Source organism: Oncorhynchus gorbuscha, linkage group LG11 (assembly GCF_021184085.1).
Source record: "Oncorhynchus gorbuscha isolate QuinsamMale2020 ecotype Even-year linkage group LG11, OgorEven_v1.0, whole genome shotgun sequence".
In the NCBI taxonomy this organism is placed as follows: Eukaryota; Metazoa; Chordata; class Actinopteri; order Salmoniformes; family Salmonidae; genus Oncorhynchus; species Oncorhynchus gorbuscha.
In genome coordinates, this window is record NC_060183.1 from 42897251 (window position 1) to 42922155 (window position 24905).

General features: G+C 46.4%; 1 protein-coding gene across 1 annotated transcript in view; it reads right to left on the reverse strand.

Moving 5' to 3' along the window:
• Positions 1–24905, reverse strand: part of col27a1a (collagen, type XXVII, alpha 1a) — a 242648-nt gene that overhangs the window by 206695 nt on the left and 11048 nt on the right. The window contains exons 3-4 of the mRNA XM_046369694.1: positions 16057–17519; positions 572–625 (exon numbers count right to left, since the gene is read on the reverse strand). Of these exons, the coding sequence (XP_046225650.1) occupies positions 572–625; positions 16057–17519 (1517 nt within the window). The remainder of the gene's footprint in view (positions 1–571; positions 626–16056; positions 17520–24905) is intronic.

Genomic DNA, 24905 nt, shown 5'->3' on the forward strand with positions numbered 1-24905 from the left:
TTTCTTAGGCATCCTATCAGATAGGTAGTCTTTTCAAAGGTCTCTTTATGTGAGTTTTCCTGTTTATGCCTGGAGGTCAACGCTCTCAGCCCTGCACTTATTAGGGTCAATCTGACTGCAATGCATACAAAGGGTGTGGTGGTGTGTCTGAGTAGCAGAGCCCCTTTACCTCCCTGGGGGGGGGTGATTAGTGTGTGTTTGTCTGGACCTCTGATGCAGTGGCAGCAACCGTCATAACAGACCACGTTAAACAGCCTTCAGCCGAGCAGATACTAATGCACACAGTAAGCCAAGGAATATTGATTTGATTTGACTAGTCAACAGATCTTATTTGCTTATATGACCAGTTCCATCGCTATATATCCACAGAACTCTATTTCAGAGCAGAGATCTGAGATCTGGTATTTCTATGTTAGGTTAGCAGGCCTGGGGATGGAGGGGGGAGAGGGGAAGAGAGGTAGAGGGGATGTATAAGGAGAGAGGTGAAACAGCTTGGCTAACAGAGGGGAGGAGACAGACAATCAAACAAACAAACAAACACTGGGGACAGGGAGATGAAATAGAGGCTTACCTGAGGACCCCTCTTCCCTGGTGTGCCTGACTTCCCCGGTGGTCCTGGACGGCCCTGTAAGGTGGGAGAAAAAGCACACACATTCAGCTTTGTTTTTAAATGAAGAAAATATATATATATACAGTACCAGTCGAAAGTTTGTACGCACCTACTCATTCAAAGGTTTTTCTTTATTTTTACATTGTAGAATAATAGTGAAGACGTCAAAACTATGAAATAACACATATGGAATCATGTAGCAACCAAAAAGTTATTCAAAGTAGCCACCCAAAGTAGCCAGCTTTGCACACTCTTGGCATTCTATCAACCAGCTTCATGAGGAATGATTTTCCAACTGTCTTGAAGGAGTTAACACATATTCTGAGCACTTGTTGGCCCCCACACGTTCACACCTCCTACTCCATGCTTCACGGTGGGAACCACACATACGGAAATCATCTGTTCACCTACTCTGCGTCTCAAAAAAACACGGCAGTTGGAACCAAAAGTCTCAAATTTGAACTCATCAGAGCAAAAGGACAGATTTCCACCGGTCTAATCACGGTACTCCATTCTGCTTGTTTATGTTTTATCTGTCGGCCCCAGCGGGACTCAGGCTCTGTGTGTAGTTAATCCGACCCTCTCTGCCTAGTCAACTCCATTTTACCTGCGGTTGTTGTGCTAGCTGATTAGCTGTTGTTGTCTCACCTACTGTTTTAGCTAGAGCTCCCAATTCAACACCTGTGATTACTGTATCGCCCTCCAGGTTCCCTCGGAGAGTTCATCAATGAGCTTGATGCCTTGATAAGCTCCTTTCCTGAGGACGGCTCACCTCTCACAGTTCTGAGCGACTTTAACCTCCCCACGTCTACCTTTGACTTATTCCTCTCTGCCTCCTTCTTTCCACTCCTCTCCTCTTTTGACCTCACCCTCTCACCTCCCCCCACTCACAAGGCAGGCAATACGCTCAACCTCATCTTTACTAGATGCTGTTCTTCCACTAACCTCATTGCAACTCCCCTCCAAGTCTTCGACCACTACCTTGTATCCTTTTCCCTCTCGCTCTCATCCAACACCTCCCACACTGCCCCTACTCGGATGGTATCGCGCCGTCCCAACCTTCGCTCTCTCTCCCCCGCTACTCTCTCCTCTTCCATCCTATCATCTCTTCCCTCTGCTCAAACCTTCTCCAACCTATCTCCTGATTCTGCCTCCTCAACCCTCCTCTCCTCCCTCTCTGCATCCTTTGACTCTCTATGTCCCTTATCCTCCAGGCCGGCTCGGTCCTCCCCTCCCGCTCCGTGGCTCGATGACTCATTGCGAGCTCACAGAACAGGGCTCCGGGCAGCCGAGCGGAAATGGAGGAAAACTCGCCTCACTGCGGACCTGGCATCCTTTCACTCCCTCCTCTCTACATTTTCCTCCTCTGTCTCTGCTGCTAAAGCCACTTTCTACCACTCTAAATTCCAAGAATCTGCCTCTAACCCTTAGGAAGCTCTTTGCCACCTTCTCCTCCCTCCTGAATCCTCCTCCCCCTCCCCCCTCCTCCCTCTCTGCAGATGACTTCGTCAACCATTTTGAAAAGAAGGTCGACGACATCCGATCCTCGTTTGCTAAGTCAAACGACACAGCTGGTTCTGCTCACACTGCCCTACCCTGTGCTCTGACCTCTTTCTCCCCTCTCTCTCCAGATGAAATCTCGCGTCTTGTGACGGCCGGCCGCCCAACAACCTGCCCGCTTGACCCTATCCCCTCCTCTCTTCTCCAGACCATTTCCGGAGACCTTCTCCCTTACCTCACCTCGCTCATCAACTCATCCCTGACCGCTGGCTACGTCCCTTCCGTCTTCAAGAGAGCGAGAGTTGCACCCCTTCTGAAAAAACCTACACTCGATCCCTCCGATGTCAACAATTACAGACCAGTATCCCTTCTTTCTTTTCTCTCCAAAACTCTTGAACGTGCCATCCTTTGCCAGCTCTCCCGCTATCTCTCTCTCTGAATGACCTTCTTGATCCAAATCAGTCAGGTTTCAAGACTAGTCATTCAACTGAGACTGCTCTCCTCTGTATCACGGAGGCGCTCCGCACTGCTAAAGCTAACTCTCTCTCCTCTGCTCTCATCCTTCTAGATCTATCGGCTGCCTTCGATACTGTGAACCATCAGATCCTCCTCTCCACCCTCTCCGAGTTGGGCATCTCCGGCGCGGCCCACGCTTGGATTGCGTCCTACCTGACAGGTCGCTCCTACCAGGTGGCGTGGCGAGAATCTGTCTCCTACCACGCGCTCTCACCACTGGTGTCCCCCAGGGCTCTGTTCTAGGCCCTCTCCTATTCTCGCTATACACCAAGTCACTTGGCTCTGTCATAACCTCACATGGTCTCTCCTATCATTGCTATGCAGACTACACACAATTAATCTTCTCCTTTCCCCCTTCTGATGACCAGGTGGCGAATCGCATCTCTGCATGTCTGGCAGACATATCAGTGTGGATGACGGATAAACCACCTCAAGCTGAACCTCGGCAAGACGGAGCTGCTCTTCCTCCCGGGGAAGGACTGCCCGTTCCATGATCTCGCCATCACGGTTGACAACTCCATTGTGTCCTCCTCCCAGAGTGCTAAGAACCTTGGCGTGATCCTGGACAACACCCTGTCGTTCTCAACCAACATCAAGGCGGTGGCCCGTTCCTGTAGGTTCATGCTCTACAACATCCGCAGAGTACGACCCTGCCTCACACAGGAAGCGGCGCAGGTCCTAATCCAGGCACTTGTCATCTCCCGTCTGGATTACTGCAACTCGCTGTTGGCTGGGCTCCCTGCCTGTGCCATTAAACCCCTTCAACTCATCCAGAACGCCGCAGCCCGTCTGGTGTTCAACCTTCCCAAGTTCTCTCACGTCACCCCGCTCCTCCGTTCTCTCCACTGGCTTCCAGTTGAAGCTCGCATCCGCTACAAGACCATGGTGCTTGCCTACGGTGCTGTGAGGGGAACGGCACCTCAGTACCTCCAGGCTCTGATCAGGCCCTACACCCAAACAAGGGCACTGCGTTCATCCACCTCTGGCCTGCTCGCCTCCCTACCACTGAGGAAGTACAGCTCCCGCTCAGCCCAGTCAAAACTGTTCGCTGCTCTGGCCCCCCAATGGTTGAACAAACTCCCTCACGACGCCAGGACAGCGGAGTCAATCACCACCTTCCGGAGACACCTGAAACCCCACCTCTTTAAGGAATACCTAGGATAGGATAAGTAATCCCTCTCACCCCCCCCCTTTAAGATTTAGATGCACTATTGTAAAGTGACTGTTCCACTCGATGTCATAAGGTGAATGCACCAATTTGTAAGTCGCTCTGGATAAGAGCGTCTGCTAAATGACTTAAATGTAAATGTAATGTATGCCTCGCTGTATGTCTCTCTCAAATGTCAATATGCCTTGTATTCTGTTGTTCAGGTTAGTTATCATTGTTTTAGTTTACAATGGAGCCCCTAGTTCCACTCTTCATACCCCTGATACCTCCTTTGTTCCACCTCCCACACATGCGGTGATCTCACCCATTACAACCAGCGTGTCCAGAGATACAACCTCTCTCATCATCACCCAGTGCCTGGGCTTACCTCCGCTGTACCCGCACCCCACCATACCCCTGTCTGCGCATTATGCCCCAAATATAATCTACCATGCCCAGAAATCTGCTCCTTTTATTCTCTGTCCCCAACGCTCTCGGCGACCAGTTTTGATAGCTTTTAGCCGCACCCTCATACTACTCCTCCTCTGTTCCGCGGGTGATGTGGAGGTAAACCCAGGCCCTGCATGTCCCCAGGCACCCTCATTTGTTGACTTCTGTGATCGAAAAAGCCTTGGTTTCATGCATGTCGACATCAGAAGCCTCCTCCCTAAGTTTGTTTTACTCACTGCTATAGCACACTCTGCTAACCCTGATGTCCTTGCCGTTTCTGAATCCTGGCTCAGGAAGGCCACCAAAAATTCTGAGATTTCCATACCCAACTATAACATCTTCCGTCAAGATAGAACTGCCAAAGGGGGAGGAGTTGCAGTCTACTGCAGAGATAGCCTGCAAAGTAATGTCATACTTTCCGGGTCCATACCCAAACATTTCGAACTACTACATTTGAAAATTACTCTCTCCAGAAATAAGTCGCTCACTGTTGCCGCCTGATACCGACCCCGCTCAGCTCCCAGCTGTGCCCTGGACACCATTTGTGAATTGATCGCCCCCCATCTAGCTTCAGAGTTTGTTCTGTTAGGTGACCTAAACTGGGATATGCTTAACACCCTGGCAGTCCTACAATCTAAGCTAGATGCCCTCAATCTCACACAAATCATCAAGGAACCCACCAGGTACAACCCTAAATCTGTAAACAAGGGCACCCTCATAGACGTCATCCTGACCAACTGGCCCTCCAAATACACCTCCGCTGTCTTCAACCAGGATCTCAGCGATCACTGCCTCATTGCCTGTATCCGCTACGGAGCCGCAGTCAAACGACCACCCCTCATCACTGTCAAACGCTCCCTAAAACACTTCTGTGAGCAGGCCTTTCTAATCGACCTGGCCCGGGTATCCTGGAAGGACATTGACCTCATCCCGTCACTTGAGGATGCCTGGTCATTCTTTAAAAGTAACTTCCTCACCATTTTAGATAAGCATGCTCCGTTCAAAAAAATGCAGAACTAAGAACAGATATAGCCCTTCGTTCACTCCAGACCTGACTGCCCTAGACCAGCACAAAAACATCCTGTGGCGGACTGCAATAGCATCGAATAGTCCCCGCGATATGCAACTGTTCAGGGAAGTCAGGAACCAATACACGCAGTCAGTCAGGAAAGCTAAGGCCAGCTTCTTCAGGCAGAAGTTTGCATCCTGTAGCTCCAACTCCAAAAAGTTCTGGGACACTGTGAAGTCCATGGAGAACAAGAGCACCTCCTCCCAGCTGCCCACTGCATTGAGGCTAGGTAACACGGTCACCACCGATAAATCCATGATTATCGAAAACTTCAACAAGCATTTCTCAACGGCTGGCCATGCCTTCCGCCTGGTTACTCCAACCTCGGCCAACAGCTCCGCCCCCCCGCAGCTACTCGCCCAAGCCTCTCCAGGTTCTCCTATACCCAAATCCAGATAGCAGATGTTCTGAAAGAGCTGCAAAACCTGGACCCGTACAAATCAGCTGGGCTTGACAATCTGGACCCTCTAAACTATCCGCCGCCATTGTCGCAACCCCTATTACCAGCCTGTTTAACCTCTCTTTCATATCGTCTGAGATCCCCAAGGATTGGAAAGCTGCTGCAGTCATCCCCCTCTTCAAAGGGGGAGACACCCTGGACCCAAACTGTTACAGACATATATCCATCCTGCCTTGCCTATCTAAAGGTCTTCGAAAGCCAAGTCAACAAACAGGTCACTGACCATCTCGAATCCCACCGTACCTTCACCGCTGTGCAATCTGGTTTCCGAGCCGGTCACGGGTGCACCTCAGCCACGCTCAAGGTACTAAGCGATATCATAACCGCCATCGATAAAAGACAGTACTGTGCAGCCGTCTTTATCGACCTTGCCAAGGCTTTCGACTCTGTCAATCACCATATTCTTATCGGCAGACTCAGTAGCCTCGGTTTTTCGGATGACTGCCTTGCCTGGTTCACCAATTACTTTGCAGACAGAGTTCAGTGTGTCAAATCGGAGGGCATGCTGTCCGGTCCTCTGGCAGTCTATGGGGGTGCCACAGGGTTCAATCCTCGGGCCGACTCTTTTCTCTGTATATATCAATGATGTTGCTCCTGCTGCGGGTGATTCCCTGATCCACCTCTACGCAGACGACACCATTCTATATACTTCTGGCCCATCCTTGGACACTGTGCTATCTAACCTCCAAACGAGCTTCAATGCCATACAACACTCCTTCCGTGGCCTCCAACTGCTCTTAAACGCTAGTAAAACCAAATGCATGCTTTTCAACCGTTCGCTGCCTGCACCCGCACGCCTGACCAGCATCACCACCCTGTATGGTTCCGACCTTGAATATGTGGACATCTATAAGTACCTAGGTGTCTGGCTAGACTGTAAACTCTCCTTCCAGACTCATATCAAACATCTCCAAACGAAAATCAAATCAAGAGGCGGCTTTCTATTCCACAACAAAGCCTCCTTCACTCACGCCGCCAAACTTACCCTAGTAAAACTGACTATCCTACCGATCCTCGACTTCAGCGATGTCATCTACAAAATTGCTTCCAACACTCTACTCAGCAAACTGGATGCCGTTTATCACAGTGCCATCCGTTTTGTCACTAAAGCACCTTATACCACCCACCACTGCGACGTGTATGCTCTAGTCGGCTGGCCCTCGCTACATAGTCGCCAGACCCACTGGCTCCAGGTCATATACAAGTCAATACTAGGTAAAGCTCCGCTCTCAGTTCACTGGTGGATGGCAACACCCATCTGTAGCACGCGCTCCAGCAGGTGTATCTCACTGATCATCCCTAAAGCCAACACCTTTTTTGGCCGCCTTTCGTTCCAGTTCTCTGCTGCCTGTGACTGGAACGAATTGCAAAAATCGCTGAAGTTGGAGACTTATCTCCCTCACCAACTTCAAACATCTGCTATCTGAGCAGCTAACCGATCGCTGCAGCTGTACATAGTCTATCGGTAAATAGCCCACCCATTTTTACCTACCTCATCCCCATACTGTTTTTATTTATTTAATTTTCTGCTCTTTTGCAGACCAATATCTCTACCTGTACATGACCATCTGATCATTTATCACTCCAGTGTTAATCTGCAAAATTGTAATTATTCGCCTACCTCCTCATGCCTTTTGCACACAATGTATATAGACTCCCCTTTTTTTTCTACTGTGTTATTGACTTGTTAATTGTTTACTCCATGTGTAACTCTGTTGTCTGTTCACACTGCTATGCTTTATCTTGGCCAGGTCGCAGTTGCAAATGAGAACTTGTTCTCAACTAGCCTAACTGGTTAAATAAAGGTGAAATAAAAAAATAAAAAATAAAAATGTCCATTGCTTGTGTTTCTTGGCCCAAGCAAGTCTCTTCTTCTTATTGGTGTCCTTTTAGTAGTGGTTTCTTTGCAGCAAATCGACCACGAAGGCCTGATTCATGCAGTCTCCTCTGAACAGTTATGTTGAGATGTGTCTGTTACTTGAACTCTGTGAAGCATGAAAGGAAGACCCAGAGGTGCAGCGATCTGAGGTGCAGTTAACTCTAATGAATTTATCCACCTCAGAGGTAACTCTGGGTCTTCCTTTCCTGTGGCGGTCCTCATGAGAGCCAGTTTCTTCATAGTGCTTTATTGTTTTTTGCGACTTCAAATTTCTTGGAATTTTCTGGATTGACTGACATTCATGTCTTAAAGTAATGATGGACTGTTGTTTCTCTTTTCTTATTTGAGCTGTTCTAACCATAATAGGGACTTGGTCTTTTACCAAATAGGGCTATCTTCTGTGTACCACACCTACCTTGTCACAACTGATTGGCTCAAATGCATTAAGGAAAAAAATTCCACAAATTAACTTTTAACAAGGCACACTTGTTAATTGAAATGCATTCCAGTTGACTACCCCATGAAGCTGATTGAGAGAATGCCTAGAGTGTGCAAAGCTGTCAGCAAGGCAAAGGCTGGCTACTTTGAAGAATCTCAAATATATAATATATTATACCTTTTTGGATATTACATGATTCCATGTGTTATTTCATAGTTTTGATATCTTCACTATTATTATACAATGTAGAAAATAGTACAAACAAAGAAAAACCTTGAATGACTTTTGACTGGTACTGTATACTTCTACCCTATTCTATATACCCATATGCTTCTTTAAGAGGGTTTTAAACTATATCAACAGTGAATAACTCTTTAACGTCTGGATTACACACACACACACACACAACTAACACAGTACTCAACAAGTTCAATCTGAATCTGGGTTGAATGGAGATGAATTAAAAAACACCACCTTTCCTGTAATGTAACTAAAACCCAAACTGGTACTGCTCATAAGAGGCCAGGTGGGTCACGTGTGTTTGTGTGTGTGCGTGCATCTGTGTAGGTACAGGGGGCAGGAAACACTAAAAGCACCAGAACATTTCCTGCTTCACTCCCAACGTGTTCAATTTATCAAACTAGGCCCATGGTCATTTATTTTACTTTCAACATAAAAGAGGAAAAAGAGAAGTGAAAAATAAGAGGGTGACCACTACACTGCCTGATGACTGGCCAAAAACAGCATAAACCTCCAGCCATGTGTACCATGCGTTTCTCCTGTTTGGTTTCCACGGAACATGACCCATGTCTCCTACAGCTTAACTTTAATTATGCTATAGACCATCCTGGCTCTAACCTGTGACTCCAGTGAAAAAGGGTGGACTTTTGTAAGAGGACATCTTAGTTGGATTGATTGTCCACTTAATTGTGGACATTGTGCCATTTAAATTGAGTTACAGAAGGGCATTCAGGAGTGAAAATAGACTGTCATGGGCTCACTTCAACTATGTCTGTGTTGTATCTCTTACTGGGCCCTGTCCTCAGCTTTCACACAGAGGAGTGACTGGAGCTGCAGAGTGCTCCAACAGGGCACACAAAAAGCAGTAGGTGCTATGAACTCTTAGAAAAAAAGGGTCCAAAGTGTTCTCTGGCTGTCCCAATAGGATAACCCTATGAAGAACCCTTATGGTTCCAGGTAGAAACCAGGTAGAAACCCCTTACATTTGAGTCATTTAGCAGATGCTCATATCTAGTGTCTTACAGTTAGTGTGTTCTTCTTAAGACAGCAAAGTGGGACAATAATATATCAAAATGAAATCAAAATGTTATTTGCCAAATTTAACGAATACAACAACAAAACAACAACAACAAAACAAAGTTATCAAACAAGTTAGTTGACTTACAATTAATGGAAGACAATCCAGCTCCAGGAGAAACAGTGATATCTTTTACAGAAACAAATGGGAGTTCTCTCTGACATTTGTACACCAGTGAAATGCTTAATAACAAGCCCTTAACCAACAATGCAGTGTTAAGAAAAATACCAACAAAAAAAACGTCAGTGATGCAAACCGTTAGGATGCTCTCGACGGTGCAGCTGTAGAGAACCTTTTGAGGATCTGAGGACCGAAGCCAAATCTTTTCAGTCTCCTGAGGGGTAATAGGCTTTGTTCTGCCCTCTTCACCACTGTCTTGGTGTGCTTGGACCATGTTAGTTTGTTGGTGATGTGGACACAACTCTCAACTCTCGACCTGCTCCACTACAGCCCCATCGATGTGAATGGGGGAGTGCTCAGCCCTCCTTTTCCTTTAATCCACAATAATCTCCTGAGTCTTGATCACGTTGAGGGAGAGGTTGTTGTCGCAAAACACCAGTCTCAACATCAACAGCGAAGAGGCGACTCCGGGATGCTGGCCTTCTCTACAGAGTTCCTCTGTCCCGTGCTTGTGTTCTTTTGCCCATCATAATCCTTTATTATTATTGGCCAATCTGAGATATGGCTTTTTCTTTGCAAATGTGCCTAGGTGGCAAGCATCCCGGAATCGCCTCTTCGCTTTGACTGGTGTTTTGCGGGTACAGTGTATTGAAGCTGCCTCCACTCCTCTTTCTATTCTGGTTAGAGCCAGTTTGCGCTGTTCTATGAAGGTAGTAGCACACAGCGTTGTACGAGATCTTCAGTTTCTTGGTAATTTCTCACATGAAATGGACTTCATTTCTCTGAACAAGAATAGACTGACGAGTTTCAGAAGAAAGTGTTTTGTTTCTGGCCATTTTGAGCCTGTATGATGATGATGCTCCAGATACTCAACTAGTCTGAAGAAGTCCAGTTTTATTGCTTCTTCAATCAGAACAAACACTTTTCAGCTGTGCTAACATAATTACAAAAGGGTTTTCTAATGATAAATTAGCCTTTTAAGCTGATAAACTTGGATTAGATAACACAATGTGCCATTGAAACACAGGAGTGATGGTTGCTGATAATGGGCCTCTGACGCCTATGTAGATATTCAAGAAAAAAATATCCCGTTTCCAGCTACAATAGTCATTTACAACATTAACAATGTCTACACTGTATTTCTGATCAATTTGATGTTATTTTAATGGACAACAAATGTGCTTTTCAAGGACATTTCTAAGTGACCCCAAACTTTTGAATGGTAGTGTATGTAAAACGTCAGACAGACACCCATCCGGTGCATTCGGAAAATATTCAGACCCATGGACATTTTCCACATTTTGTTATGTTACAGCCTTATTAAAAAATGTATTAAATAAACACCATACACACCATAATTACAAAGCGAAAATATTTTTTTATCCCCAAATGTATAAAAGAAAGTGGTGTTATTTACGTAGGTATTCATATACTTTGCCATGAGACTTGAATTTCAGCTCAGGTACCTCCTGTTTCCATTGATCATCCTTGAGATGTTTCTACAACTTGATTGGAGTCCACATGGGATAAATTCAATTGATTGGACATGATTTGGAAAGGCACACACCTGTCTATATAAGGTCCCACAGTTGACAGTGCATGTCAAGAGCAAAAACAAAGCCATGAGGTCGAAAGAATTCTCCGTAGTGCTCCGAGACAGGATTGTGTCGAGGCACAGATCTAGGAAAGGGTACCAAAAAATGTCTGCAGCATTGAAGATCCCCAAGAACACAGTGGCCTCCATCATTCTTGAATGGAAGACGTTTAGAACCACCAAGACTCTGACTAGAGCTGGTTGCCCGGCCAAACTGAGCAATCAGGGGAGAAGGGCCTTGATCAGGGAGGTGACCAAGAACCCGATGGTCACTCTGAAAGAGCTCTACTGTGTGGAGATGGGAGAACCTTGCAGAAGGACAACCATCTTTGCAGCACTCCACCAATCAGGCCTTTATGGTAGAGTAGCCAGACGGAAGCCACTCCTCAGTAAAAGGCACATCACAGCCCGCTTGGACGGCCCCAGGGAGACTCTCAGACCATGAGAAACAAGATTGTCTGGTCTGATGATACCAAGATTGAACACTTTGGCCTGAACGCAAAGCATCACATCTGATGGAAAACCTGGCACCATCCCTAAGATGAAGCATGGTGGTGACAGCATCATGCTGTGGGAATGCTTTTCAGAGGCAGGGACTGGGAAACTAGTCAGGATCGAGGCAAAGATGAACGTAGCAAAGTGCAGAGACATCCTTGACGAAAACCTGCTCCAGAGTGCTCAGGACCTCAGACTGGGGCGAAGGTTCACATTCCAACAAGACAACAACAAGACAACAAGCACACAGCCAAGACAACGTGGCTTAGGGACAAGTCTCTGAATGTCCTTGAGTGGCCCAACCAGAGCCCGGACTTGAACCCGATCAAACATCTCTGGAAAGACCTGAAAATAGCTGTGCAGTGACGCTCCCCGTCCAACCTGACAGAGCTTGAGAGGATCTGCAGAGAAGGATGTGAGAAACTGTACCAAGCTTGTAGCATCATACCCAAGAAGACTCAAGACTATAATTGCTGCCAAAGGTGCTTCAGCCAAGTTATTAAGCAATTTTAGAACAAGGCTGCAATGTAACAAATGGGTGTACGGTCAAAAGGGGTTTAAATACTTTCCGAAGGCACTGTATGTACTCAATGTGAGTCCTTTTGATCAATGTGTGTGTGGTTGTGATCTTATGTTTAGCAGATGTTGTTAAAACATGTGAAATCAGCTCAGGTCTGTATGGGAGAAATTGTGCTTGGAAATATCCTGTGTCTGTGTTGTTATCATAATGATTTGCAGGGCTAGTTCAAACATCTGAAAACAGACACTGTGGTGTGTATGTGCTACTTAGATTGAGATGTTTATTAAATCAATTCTATTGAGTGAACATTCAACTCAAAAGGAGCCCATGGAGATGTTTTAAGATTGCTTGCAAGGTATTCAAAATAATTTGCCATCTGCTTGTAGGTGTTGGAAGGGCATGGTGTTGGGGAAAGCACAAAGACAGAGCTGAGCCCTGACAGATGGTTCATCGCCCCTTGGTACATCTTCTTCCTGGCCTGGCTCATTCCGTCCCCTGCCCTTCTCACCAACATCCAATGCTTCAAGGCGCACCTTCACTATCTGCCCTGACACTCCATCTACCTCTGCCTCATCTCTTGACCCTGTGTTGTGTGCTAAACACATTTGTGCAGATGTTGGTTCAAATGATTTCTTTAATTGCACTATTTTCCTCCTGTGGTATTTCCTCTTGTGATCGTCAACTGGTGAAAAATATCTAGCAAAAGGTCTGCAAATGTCTTTGTCTGATTATTTATACTCGTGGCATAAAATATGACTGTTCTGTATCAGTCACTCAGTAAACTTGTACTGCTTTGTAGAAGAGCTATTTAAATTAGGTTAATGTCTTGGGAGTCATTCTCACCAATGTACCATGGTAGGAAGGTTCCCACTACACATTACACAAGGCTTTACATGGTAATGTAGATTAGGTTACTGTCTTGAGGATCTAGTCTTAATATACTGTATATGACAAACTAAAACAACATGAGGATGAAGTGACTGTCATTACGGTAATCTTTATTGTGATTGGTAATGTGTGAATAAGAAAAACAGTAGCTCACAACATTACATACTGGATAAACAGTAATCTCCCAGAGAAAGAGAACATATTTACTGTAGGGTGTCATGTGTGATGGCAGCATCCTGGAAAGACACTACCAGCTGGTGTGAGGAAGTACTCCTTGAGGTTGTTGGACACGTCTTTAGCAACTCTGGTTGCCGTCTGCCAACATGTTCCTTGGGTCCAGGAAGCTGGTGTCCTCTTGTACCACCTGCCTTCTCTCTCCTGGGCACAGGTCCCCAATGGGTGTGGAGTGGACAACAAACGTGGGGTGGGTGTACCGTGTTGATGACTCTGGCAGTGTCTGTGATGCAAAGGTAGTTGTAGAGGGCCACGCAGGCCTTCACAATAGTCTCAGCTTGCCCTGGACCAACCTCATTGACTCGTCCCAGGATCCTCCATCTTGCAGCATGGAATCCAAAGGAGTTCTCTAAAACTAGCTAAAGCTCTACTCTGGCTCCCCCTAGTGGATATCCACTACACAAGGCTCCTCTTGCTTGGTAAGCTACTCTTGTTCCCCCTAGTGGATATAGACTACACAATGCTCCTCTTGCTTGGTAAGCTACTCTACCTCCCCCTAGTGGATATACACTACACAAGGCTCATCTTGCTTGGTAAGCTACTCTGGCTCCCCTTAGTGGATATACACTACACACGGCTCATCTTGCTTGGTAAGCTACTCTGGCTCCCCATAGTGGATATACACTACACAAGGCTCATCTTGCTTGGTAAGCTACTCTGGCTCCCCATAGTAGATATACACTACACAAGGCTCATCTTGCTTGGTAAGCTACTCTGGCTCCCCATAGTGGATATACACTACACAAGGCTAATCTTGCTTGGTAGGCTACTCTGGCTCCCCATAGTGGATATACACTACACACGGCTCATCTTGCTTGGTAAGCTACTCTGGCTCCCCATAGTGGATATACACTACACAAGGCTCATCTTGCTTGGTAAGCTACTCTGGCTCCCCATAGTGGATATACACTACACAAGGCTAATCTTGCTTGGTAGGCTACTCTGGCTCCCCATAGTGGATATACACTACACAAGGCCCATATTGCTTGGTAAGCTACTCTGGTTCCCCCTAGTGGATATACACTCCACAAGGCCCATCTTGCTTGGTAGGCTACTCTGGTTCCCCCTAGTGGATATACACTCCACAAGGCCCATCTTGCTTGGTAGGCTACTCTGGTTCCCCCTAGTGGATATACACTCCACAAGGCCCATCTTGCTTGGTAGGCTACTCTGGCTCCCCCTAGTGGATATACACTACACAAGGCTCATCTTACTTGGTAACGTACTCTGGTTCCCCCTAGTGGATATACACTACACAAGGCTCCTCTTGCTTGGTAAGCTTCTCTTGTTCCCTCTAGTGGATATAGACTACACAAGGCTCCTCTTGCTTGGTAAGCTACTCTTGTTCCCCCTAGTGGATATAGACTACACAAGGCTCCTCTTGCTTGGTAAGCTACTCTACCTCCCCCTAGTGGATATACACTCCACAAGACCCATCTTGCTTGGTAGGCTACTCTGGTTCCCCCTAGTAGATATACACTACACAAGGCTCATCTTACTTGGTAACGTACTCTGGTTCCCCCTAGTGGATATACACTCCACAAGGCCCATCTTGCTTGGTAAGATACTCTGGTTCCCCCTAGTGGATATACACTCCACAAGACCCATCTTGCTTGGTAGGCTACTCTGGTTCCCCCTAGTGGATATACACTACACAAGGCTCATCTTGCTTGGTAACGTACTCTGGTTCCCCCTAGTGGATATACACTACACAAGGCCCATCTTGCTTGGTAGGCTACGCTGGTTCCCCCTAGTGGATATAGACTCCACAAGGCCCATCTTGCTTGGTAGGCTACTCTGGTTCCCCCTAGTGGATATACACTCCACAAGGCCCATCTTGCTTGGTAGGCTACTCTGGTTCCCCCTAGTGGATATAAACTACACAAGGCTCCTCTTGCTTGGTAAGATACTCTGGCTCCCCCTAGTGGATAGACACTACTCAAGTCAGACTTGCTCCACTCTGGGTGGAGCTCAACAACAATGTGGACAAAGGTGCAGTCTGCCCCCAAAAATCCAGCTCCATCCATGCACATGCAAGCATGTCGATCGACGGAGTGAACCTTGCAGTGACCTTTAGCCTGCAGTGACAATATGACTCCAGCTAGCTTGCCCCACTACCCCAAAGCTAAACCCTAGCAGCATTTCACTTCAAACAAGGACACTGACATGCTTTGTACTCTGTATGTACCAATAGATATACATTTGATGTTGTTGTGTTTTGAAAAGCAGAAGAGGACAGTAAAGACAAACAAACTGAGAAAAAGGAGAGACATTTGAACAAAGAAACTTTGTGAACCATGTCCACAATGTTCTCTCTCCATCACCATCTCTCTTTCTCTTTTGTCTTCAGTCATCCTCCTTTCTCCCCCCACCCCCACTTTCCACTGTAGACATCTGGCTATATATATACTGAAGGGTTCTCTGATCACAGACCCAGCCCTCCTGTCCTCCTCCCCACTTTCTATACCTGGGCTGGCAGAGCTTTGAAGAGGCTGTGTTCCCCCCATATTCCCTCAGCAGAACGTCACTGAGCCTCGATTGTTCACAGTGAGGAGGGATAGAGGTCTGTAATCAGACTGGAATAGAGTCTGGGAGAGAGAGTAAGAGGGGACGGGGGTAGGATGAGGAAGAGAGGGCTCACATATGCTCTACTTTCACCACTCCAGTGAGTTTAATAACTCAACCTGCCACACACTTCCACCTCACACATACTCACTCATGCACACATGAAAACACATATGTACACTGCCTTTGTGCGCTAAATACAATCTCTTATGCATCCCCAGTTGGTAGGAAAGAGTATTAAGAGGCTCTTACCGCAAGGCCTGGTTCACCCTTTAGCCCTTGGGGTCCTGGCAAAAATAGAGAAAAATGGGTCGGCTCCACATCGTACGTCTGCCACCAGCCCGTGGCGGTGAAGTTAAAGGGTGCATAGGTGGGTCTGGTGGGCCGTTGGGTGACAGGTGCATTGGTGGCTTTCGAGAGCTTTGGATTGGCAGGTGCATTGGTGGCTTTGAATTGGCGAGTGGCTGTGACTTTAGGCTGGGCTATTGTCTTTTTGGGTGCTGTAGGCTGTGGTTTCTGTAGTAGTTTCTTTGGCCCAGGGCTGACTGCCCCCTGGGCTAGAAGGGCAGAGTCTGGCTTCTTCTTGGTAGGCTTGGCCGCAGCAGTGAAAGAGGGTTTCTGCTTTGCCTCCAGCCCCAAGGTGGTCTTCTTGGGGCTGCTGCGAGAGGTGGGTTTGGCTAGGATGGGCTTGGCAGGTGTGGGCTTGGGAGGGGTGGGCTTGAAATTGGCAGGCTTAACAGGGGTGGGCTTGACATTGGCGGGCTTGATATGAGTGGGCTTGTGGGATTTCTGAGTGATGGGGTAGGTTTTGGGGGAGGAGGGAGGGGCGACTCCATTCCTGAGTGGTGCTGTAATGGTCTCGCTCTGGGCCTTGGTCGGGAAGGCTTGCCCAGGCCCTGTCATGAGTAACATCACAGTACCAGGCAGGGGAGAAGGAGTGGTCCTAGGGGTGGGCTTTAGCAGGATGGCCGGCACCACATGCCTAACAGCAGAGGCAGCTGCAGTGGCGCTCCTTGCTAGGTTCATGACCATGGGCTTCCTGTTCAGCTCAGAGGGAGCTGGCAGGGCCAGGCTGGCCGTGATGTTGGGGTCTCGGGTTAAGAGGGGCGCTATGTTTGGCCTGTAGGTGTCACCCTCCCTGCACTGTTTCTTAATGTACCTGCAGTAGTTGTGAGCTGCTTGGGAGGAGGGGATAAGGTCAAACTGGCAAATGGCACCCTCGAACTGCACCGAGCCCTGGCCCATCTTCCCGAGTAGGAAGGAGCTCTCAGGGTCCAGGCCTTCTCTGTCTACTGAAGTCAAGTCTGCGTGAACGCTCTGCTTCCCACAGGCAGAGTATAGAGTCACCCTTTGGTCACGGATGTCCAGAGCCAGATGGTGCCACTGGCCATCGCGGAGGTCGTAGTGGAGTGGGACGGCGCTCTTGGGCCCTGTGTGGAGGACAAGCTGCCCCGGGGTCAGCTGCAGGCCTAGCAGGAGCCGGCGGTGGCCGGTGAGAACGGTGAAGAGGAAGGCGTTGTTGACACGGTGGGAACGCACACTCAGAAGCAGCGCCAGGTTGGGCCAGTAGGACGGTGGTATGACTGAGCGGGCAGGGGCCTCCACACGTGCCTGTTGGGTGAGGATGACTCCTGATCGGAATGGAATGATCCCTGGACGGATGGAGCTTGATGGCTTCTCTCCCTTGAGCCCCAGCCTCTGGAGGATGTCCACATCTGCAAGAGAGCAAGACAGGTGTATGATCAGAGTGGCTACGCACACTCACACACACACACACAAACACACACACAGAGACACACATACTGTGAAGAAAGAATGGCACTGGGAGTAAACGTTTTACGGGCTGCTGACCAGTTATACTATTTTGTGTTTTTTTTAGCACTGATTTTAACTGTTTTTATACATAATGTTTCCGTCATCGTTTCCTATGACCGAAAAGATCTTCTGGACATCAGAACAGTGATCACTAACCTTGATTTGGAGGAAGAAGTCTACTTCAATAACTCAGCTCACGCAGAACATACTGCTGACCTGAGACCAGGCCCTAATCTAAGGCACCCGGAAGAGGAAAAGCAATATATAGAGGCCAACTTGGGGGCACCCTGATGAAACTACGGCGACGAGTAAATAAAATGCCTCTACCCTCTGTTCTATTGGCGAATGTACAAACACTGGAAAACAAAGTACACGGGCTCTGTTTGAGACGATCTTATAAATGGGACCGGAATATCCTATGCTTCACTGAGTAGTGGCTGTACGAGGACATGGTTAATATAAATCTAGCTGTTTTTCTATGCATCGACAGGACAGAATGGCAGCGTCTCATCAACTGAAGGGCGGGACTGTGAGTCTCTTTGTGAACAACAGCTGGTGCACAATCTCTAATATTAAGGACGTCTCGAGGTTCTGCTTGCCTGAGTTCGAATGCCTCCTGATAAGCTATAGACCATACGATTTACCAAGAGGTTTCATCTATATTTTCCGTAGCTGTCTGCTTACCACCACAAACCGATGCTGGCACTGACTGCACTCAACAAACTAAACTCAGCAAAAAAGAAACATCTCACTGTCAACTGCGTTTAGTTTCATCAAACTTAACATGTGTAAATATTTGTATGAACATAACAAGATTCATCAACTGAGACATAAACTGAACAAGTTCCACAGACATGTGACTAACAGAAATGGAACAATGTGTCTCTGAACAAAGGAGGTGGGGGGGATCCAAATCTAAAGTAACAGCCAGTATCCACCAGCTGCATTAAGTGCTGCAGTGCATCTCCTCCTCATGGACTGCACCAGATTTGCCAGTTCTTGCTGTGAGATATGTAACCCCACTCTCCCACCAAGGCACCTGCAATTACTTGGGGGGAATGGCCCTAGCCCTCACCCTCCGATCCAACAGGTCCCAGGAGTGCTCAATAGGATTGAGATTCAAGCTCTTCGCTGGCCATTACAGAACACTGACATTCCCTTCTTGAAGGAAATCACGCACAGAACGAGCAGTATGGCTGGTGGCATTGCATGCTGGAGGGTCCGGATGAGCCTGCAGGAAGGGTACTACATGAGGGAGGAGGATGTCTTCCCTGCAATGCACAGCGTTGAGATTGCCTGCAATGACAACAAGCTCAGGCCGATGATGCTGTGACACACCACCCCAGACAATGATGGACCCTCCACCTCCAAATCGATCCCGCTCTATAGTACAGGCCTCGGTGTAACACTCATTCTTCTATGATAAATACGAATCCGACCATCACCCCTGGTGAGACAAAACAGTGACTCGTCAGTTTAGAGCACCTTTTGCCAGTCCTATCTGGTCCAGCGACGGTGGGTTTGTGCCCATATGCGACATTGTTGCATATGGTGTCTGGTGAGGACCTGCCTTACAACAGTCTATACAAGCCCTCATTTCAGCCTCTCTCAGTCCATTGCGGGCAGTCTGAGCCCCGATGGAGGGATTGTGTTTTCCTGGTATAACAGGTGTGATGTTCGGATGTACCAATCCTGTGCAGGTGTTACACGTGGTCTGCCACTGCGAGGACGATCAGCTGTCTGTACTGTCTCCCTGTAGCGCTGTCTCACAGTACAGACATTGCAATTTATTTCTCTGGCCACATCTGCAGTCGTCATGCCTCCTTGCAGCATGCCCAAGGCACGTTCTTTCTTTTGTTGTTTTTCAGTCAGTAGAAAGGCCTCTTTAGTGTCCTAACTTCTCATAACTGTGACCTTAATTGCCTATCGTCTGTAAGCTGTTAGTGTCTTAACGACCGTTCCACAGGTGCATGTTCATTAATTGTTTATGGGCCATTGAACAAGCATGGGAAACAGTGTTTAAACCCTTTACAATGAAGATCTGTGAATTATCTTTGGAAGACAGGGCCCTGAAAAGGGGATTTTCTTTTTGGAGTACTGCTAATACTAGTACAGTATTTATACAGTGCCAGCAGGATACAAGATAGAGCTCATGAGACAGGAGGTAGAATTTTGACATTGGTAAAGAATGTGATTAAGTGTGAACAGATTGAATTCAAGAATAAAAATATTCTGGAAAGTATGATTATTACAAAAACCTTATCTCCACAAATGTCATTCAATATCATTGGTGTACTGTATACACTACCGTTCAAAAGTTCGGGGTCACTTATAAATGACTTCTTTTTTTTTAAAGAAAAGCAAATATTTGTCCATTAAAATAACATCAAATTGATCAGAAATACAGTTTAGACATTGTTAATGTTGTACCTGGAAACGGCAGATTTTTAATTGAATATCTACATAAGCATTGTGGCGTACAGCAGGTCAGCCACCAGGGGGAGACTCGTCGAGGCCTGGTGACAGACGGAGTATACATCACAAGGCGATGGCTCCATCTGCTGGACGTGCCAGGTCTCAAAGGGCTCTCTGGCCAGGACTAATTGGGGCTGATTGGGAGTTTTGAGTAATCAAGGGCTGATTGCTCACCAGCTGTACAAGTCCAATGAAGCTGCCAGAAGGGCAGCACACAGGAGAGGACTGGGGGAAGAAAGAACTCCCGTATAGTTGGGGGCAGTGGCAGAGGTAACAGGAGCGAGTTCAGTTTTTGATCCCCACAGGATACAGCAAGACCCGGAGCCCAGAAGACGGTATCCCGGAGAGGGTCTCATGAGGGAGACCTTTGCTTTTGAACTATTATTTTAATAAACATCTTTGAAACTGAGCTAATCCTACTCTGTTCGTGTCTGATCTGTGTAAACGTTTTGACCCAACCCCCTGGTCTACCACAGTGACAGAGGCCCATTATCAGAAAGCATCACTCCTGTGTTCTAATGGCACGTTGTGTTAGCTAATCCAAGTTCATCATTTTAAAAGGCTAATTGATCATTAGAAAACCGTTTTTAAATTATGTTAGCACAGCTGAAAACTGTCGTTCTGATTAAAGAAGCAATAAAACTGGCTTTCGTTAGACTAGTTGACTATCTGGAGAATCATCATTTGTGACTCAATATTTACAAGCTAAAATGGCCAGAAACAAAATCCCGCCAGCTCTAATTTATCCGTGTCACCTCACAAATCCTTAACGGGCAGCTTCGTTAAATAGTACCCGCAAAACACTAGTCTCAACATCAACAGTGAAGAGGCGACTCAGGGATACTGGCCTTCTATTTTTATTAGCCAGTCTGAGATATGGCTTTTTCTTTGCAACTCTGCCTAGAAGGCCAGAATCCCGGAGTCGCCTCTTCACTGTTGATGTTGAGACTGGTGTTTTGCGGGTACTATTTAATGAAGCTGCCAGTTGAGGACTTGTGAGGCGACACGGATAAAATAGAGCTGGTGTTTTTTTCCATGAAAAGCAGAACAGAGATGCTACGTCTGGTAAGACGAGGGGTGAGGGGGTGTGTCTATTTGTCAATAACAGCTGATACGTGATGTCTAATATTAAAGAAGTCTCAAGGTATTGTTCGCATGAGGTAGAGTACCTTATGGTAAGCTGTAGTCCACACTATCAACCAAGAGTTCTCATCTATATTATTCATAGCCGTCTATTTACCACCACAGACCAATGGTACAAAGACCGTACTCAAACAACTCTATAAGGCCAGAAGCAAACAAGAAATGCTCATCCAGAAGCAGCGGTCCTAGTGGCCGGGGACATTAATCCAGGCAACCTTATATCAGTTTTACCACATTTTTGTCAGGATGTCACATGTGCAACCAGAGGAAAAAAACTCTACACCACCTTTACACCACACACAGAGATACAGAAGTGGTCAGATGACGCGGATGCTACGCTACAGGACTGTTTTGCTAGCACAGACTGGAATATGTTCTGGGATTCATTTAATGGCATTGAGGAGTATACCACCTCAGTCATCGGCTTCATCAATAAGTGCATCGATGACGTTGTCCCCACAGTGACCATACGTACATATCCAAACCAGAAGCCATGGATTACAGGAAACAGCCACATCGAGCTAAAGGCTAGAGCTGCCGCTTTCAAGGAGCGGGTCACTAATCCAGACCCTTATAAGAAATCCCGCTATGCCCTCAGACGAACCATCAAACAAGCAAAGCGTCAATACAGGATTAAGATTGAATCCTACTACACTGTCTCTCACGCTCGTCGGATGTGGCATGGCTTGAAAACTATTACGGACTGCAGAGGGAAACCCAGACGCGAGCTGCCCAACGACGCGAGCCTACCAGGTGAGCTAAATTACATTTATGCTCGCTTCGAGGCAAGCAACACTGAAACATGCACGATAGCACCAGCTGTTCTTGATGACTGTGTGATAACGCTCTCGGTAGCCGATGTGAGCAAGACCTTTAAACAGGTAAACATTCACAAAGACGTGGGGTCAGATGGATTACCAGGACAAGTACTCAAAGCATGCATGGACCAACTGGCAAGTGTCTTCACTGACATTTTCAACCTCTTCCTGACCGAGTTTGTAATACCTACATGTTTCAAGCAGACCACCATAGTCCCTGTGCCCATAGTCCCTGTGATCCACTTATGATGCAATCTCAATCACACTCCACACTGCCCTTTCCCACCTGGACAAAACAAACACCTATGTGAGAAAGCTGTAATCAATGAACAGCACAGCGTTCAACACCATATTGCCCTGGGACTAAACACCTCCCTTTGCAACTGGATCCTGGACTTACTGACGGGCCGCCACCAGGTTAGGTTAGGTTAGGCAACAACACGTCTGCCACGTTGATCCTCAACACTGGTGGCCCATCAGTGGTGTGTACTTAGTCCCCTCCTGTACTCCCTGTTCACCTACGGCTGTGTGGCCAAACACGACTCCAACACCATCATCAACGATGAGACAGTCTATAGGGAGGTGTTCAGAGAACTGGCAGTGTGGTGCCAGGACAACAACTTATCCCTCAATGTGAGCAAGACGAAGGAGTTGATCGTGGATGGCAGGAAACGGCAGGCCGAACAGGCCCCCATTAACATCAACGGGGCTTTAGTGGAGCGGGTCGAGAGTTTCAAGTTCCTTACTGTCCACATCACTAACAAACTATCATGGTCCAAACACAAAAAGACAGTCGTGAAGAGGTTACGACAAAACCTTTTCCCCCTCAGGAGACTGAAAAGATTTGGCATGGGTTCCCAGATCCTCAAAAAGTTCTACAGCTGCACCATTGAGAGCATCCTGACCGTTTGCATCACCGCCTGGTATGGCAACTGCTAGGCATCTGACCACAAGGCGCTATAATAGGCGCTGTCAGAGGAAAGCCCATTAAATTGTCAGAGACTCCAGTCACCCAAGTCATAGACTGTTTTCTCTGCTGCCGCACTGCAGAGCGGAGCGCCAACTCTAGCTTCTACCCCCAAGCCATAAGACTGTTGAACAATTAATCAAATGGCCACCGGACTATTTACGTTGACACCCCCCCCTCCCTCCCATTCCGCATTTGTTTTGTACACTTCTGCTACTCGCTTTAATATCTATGCATAGTCTCTTCACCCCAACCTACATGTACAAATGACCTCAACTAACCTGTACCTCCGCACACTGACTCGGTACCGGCACCCTGTATATAGCCTTGTTATTCTTATTTTATTGTGTTACTTTTTATTATTTTTAACTTTGGTTTACTTGGTAAATATTTTCTTAGCTCTTCTTGAACTGCACTGTTGGTTAAGGGCTTATAAGTAAGAATTTCACGGTAAGGTCTACACTTGTATTCGGCGCATGTGACAAATAAAGTTTGATTTGATTTGATTGATTTTCTTTGAAATTGTGATTTGTCCAAAGCACCGGAACTAATGTGGCTCATTTTCATGACAGATCTAAGGTACCATTTATGTTTACGCAGTCTGTCCACGAGAGATAATGTTTTTGATCATGTTTTTTAATTAAAACACAAAATGTATTTTAACATCACCAATAAAATACTGAACAAAAATATAAATGCAACATGCAACAATGTCAATGATTTTACTGAGTTAGAGTTCATATAAGGAAATCAGTCAATAGAATAAATTCATTAGGCCATCTATGGATTCATTAGGCCATCTATGGATTTCACACGACAGGGCAGGGTCGCAACCATGGGTGGGCCTGAGAGGGCACAGTTGGGAGCCAGCTCATGAAACATGGGACCAACACTTTGCATGTTGCATTTATATTTTTGTTCACTATACATTTGATACATTTTTCCATAAACCAAAGTATCTTCCCTAAGGAATGGAAGTCAGCTGTTCTTACACTCATATTCAAGTCTGGAGATTATTTTATGGTCAATAATTATAGACCAATACGTATTTTCCCAAGACTGCGAAGAGGGTAGTTGCTGAGCAATTGACTGATCACTTGAATACTAGTTATTTCTCATTACACCCCATGCAATTTGGTTTAAGAGCTAACCGTTTTACTGAGTCAGAGAAAAGCTATTTTTTGGAGAAGGTTCAATTGAAAGGGGGAGTGATAGGATGTTTTTAGATTTGCAAAAAGCAGTTGATACTGTAACATCACAGAATTCTACTCTCTAAATTAGCAATGCTTTAAAATTGATGCATTCATATTTATCTGACAGAATCCAGTGTGTTAGCATCAATCAGAAAGCGTCATTGTCTGGCAACTGTACAATGGGGGTTCCACAAAGGTCCGTCTAAGGGCCTTTACTCTTAAGCGTATCTTTAAACACTGTATTGATGCAATTGGACACAGGTTATCGATACGCTTAACTAAGGGTGATAGGTTCAGTACACAACACTGCATTCTGTATCAGAAAGTAGGCTGGCCCTCTTCAGAGTTTCGTAGATTGATCAATTGCACTCTTTTTGTTTATAAAACACTCATAAACTTCCAAAAATCACATAAAATCACAGTGCCATTATCAAAAAAACATTATTTGCTGTGTTATAGCCTAACTAGACAATAGGCTATGAAGGCAAAGTGTATTTCTCCATTGCATGTCACCTTTCCTGACATATTTGTTAAGGCAGAAAAATAAAAATAAAATACTATATATATATATATATATATATATATATATATATATATATATATATATCTGAACAAAAACATAAACGCAGCATGTAAAGTGTTGGTCCCATGTTTCATGAGCAGAAATGTTCCATACACACAAGAAGCTTA